Here is a 1,034-nt window from a genome sequence, read left to right as displayed (position 1 = left end):
TGTCGAATTGAACAAAGCTATATCAATCCCCAAACCTATGATGTTTATCTAACGCGTTTTTCAGAGGCCACCCAAATGATCATTGAGGAAATTAATTGTATTCTTGAATTGCTCTTGAGTGCTCATCGGTTCTTTGACTTTCTCAATAGCAATGTTGCGCGCCAGAACAATTCTGTACCTAACTTGCCCCATGGAATGAATGAGAGATGGAGGCTAATAGATGTAAAATTAAGTGCCAATGATAACCCAGCCAAACTTCTTGGCTATATTCAATGCTATAGCGCAACTTATCCTCTTTGGGGAACTTATATAGGTCTAACTATGCCTTAACCTTTATATGCAGTCATTTTATGTTAATCTTAGATTAATCTTTATTCTAACAAACTATTGCGACTGGGCTCGTGTTGGATCTCTAGAATTAGTCCTCTAGCCGATTGATGTGGACATAGATTCACACCACATCATTACAACCCAAATAAATCAAATACTAACTCAACATCTCTATGTGTTCTTTATTGTACGTGCATTAAACCAGACCGCGTTGCTTATCTTAATATTGCGTTCTGGCCTGAGTGGGCACCCTGTGCTACGCTTTATAGCACACTCCGCCCACCCACTGCTACTTACTGTGCGCTCTTATGAGCATTACAAGGAGTGAACTCTCCAGGGAGACCATGGGATCTGAATTGTAATTCGCACCTCTATTTATAGTTTTGAGGACGCCCTAAATATGCCCAAATAGAGTACTTCTATTAAATAGACTCGTTCTCCAGTGGCCTACTAATTAACATTGTAGTCCACTGATGTAGATCTAGATTCACAAGATAATAAACAAACACTAAGTGAAATTCCAAAAAGAAAATCAGAAAGTATACTCTTTACAATATTGGTAGGGATTGGATTGAAATATTTGGAAAAATTCACAACAATTATAATAACTCAATCTCTGACAATTTATTAGAAGAGACAGACTAACACAATTAGGGCTAAACATATTCGATCCAAAGTCTGATTTACTACATGATTGGTTTACT

General features: G+C 37.4%; 1 protein-coding gene across 1 annotated transcript; it reads left to right on the top strand.

Moving 5' to 3' along the window:
- NEHOM01_2534 (uncharacterized protein) lies at positions 1-330 on the top strand (the record flags this gene model as incomplete). Its single annotated transcript, XM_051491410.1, has 1 exon — positions 1-330. A coding segment is annotated over one exon (330 nt), but the record flags the coding sequence as incomplete, so codon positions are not given.
- Positions 331-1,034: the final 704 nt, after the last annotated feature.

This window comes from Nematocida homosporus (assembly GCF_024244095.1).
Source record: "Nematocida homosporus strain JUm1504 chromosome Unknown 308, whole genome shotgun sequence".
NCBI lineage: Eukaryota > Fungi > Microsporidia > Nematocida > Nematocida homosporus.
The sequence above is the reverse complement of the archived record's forward strand: the minus strand, read 5'-3'. Positions and strand labels throughout refer to the sequence as shown.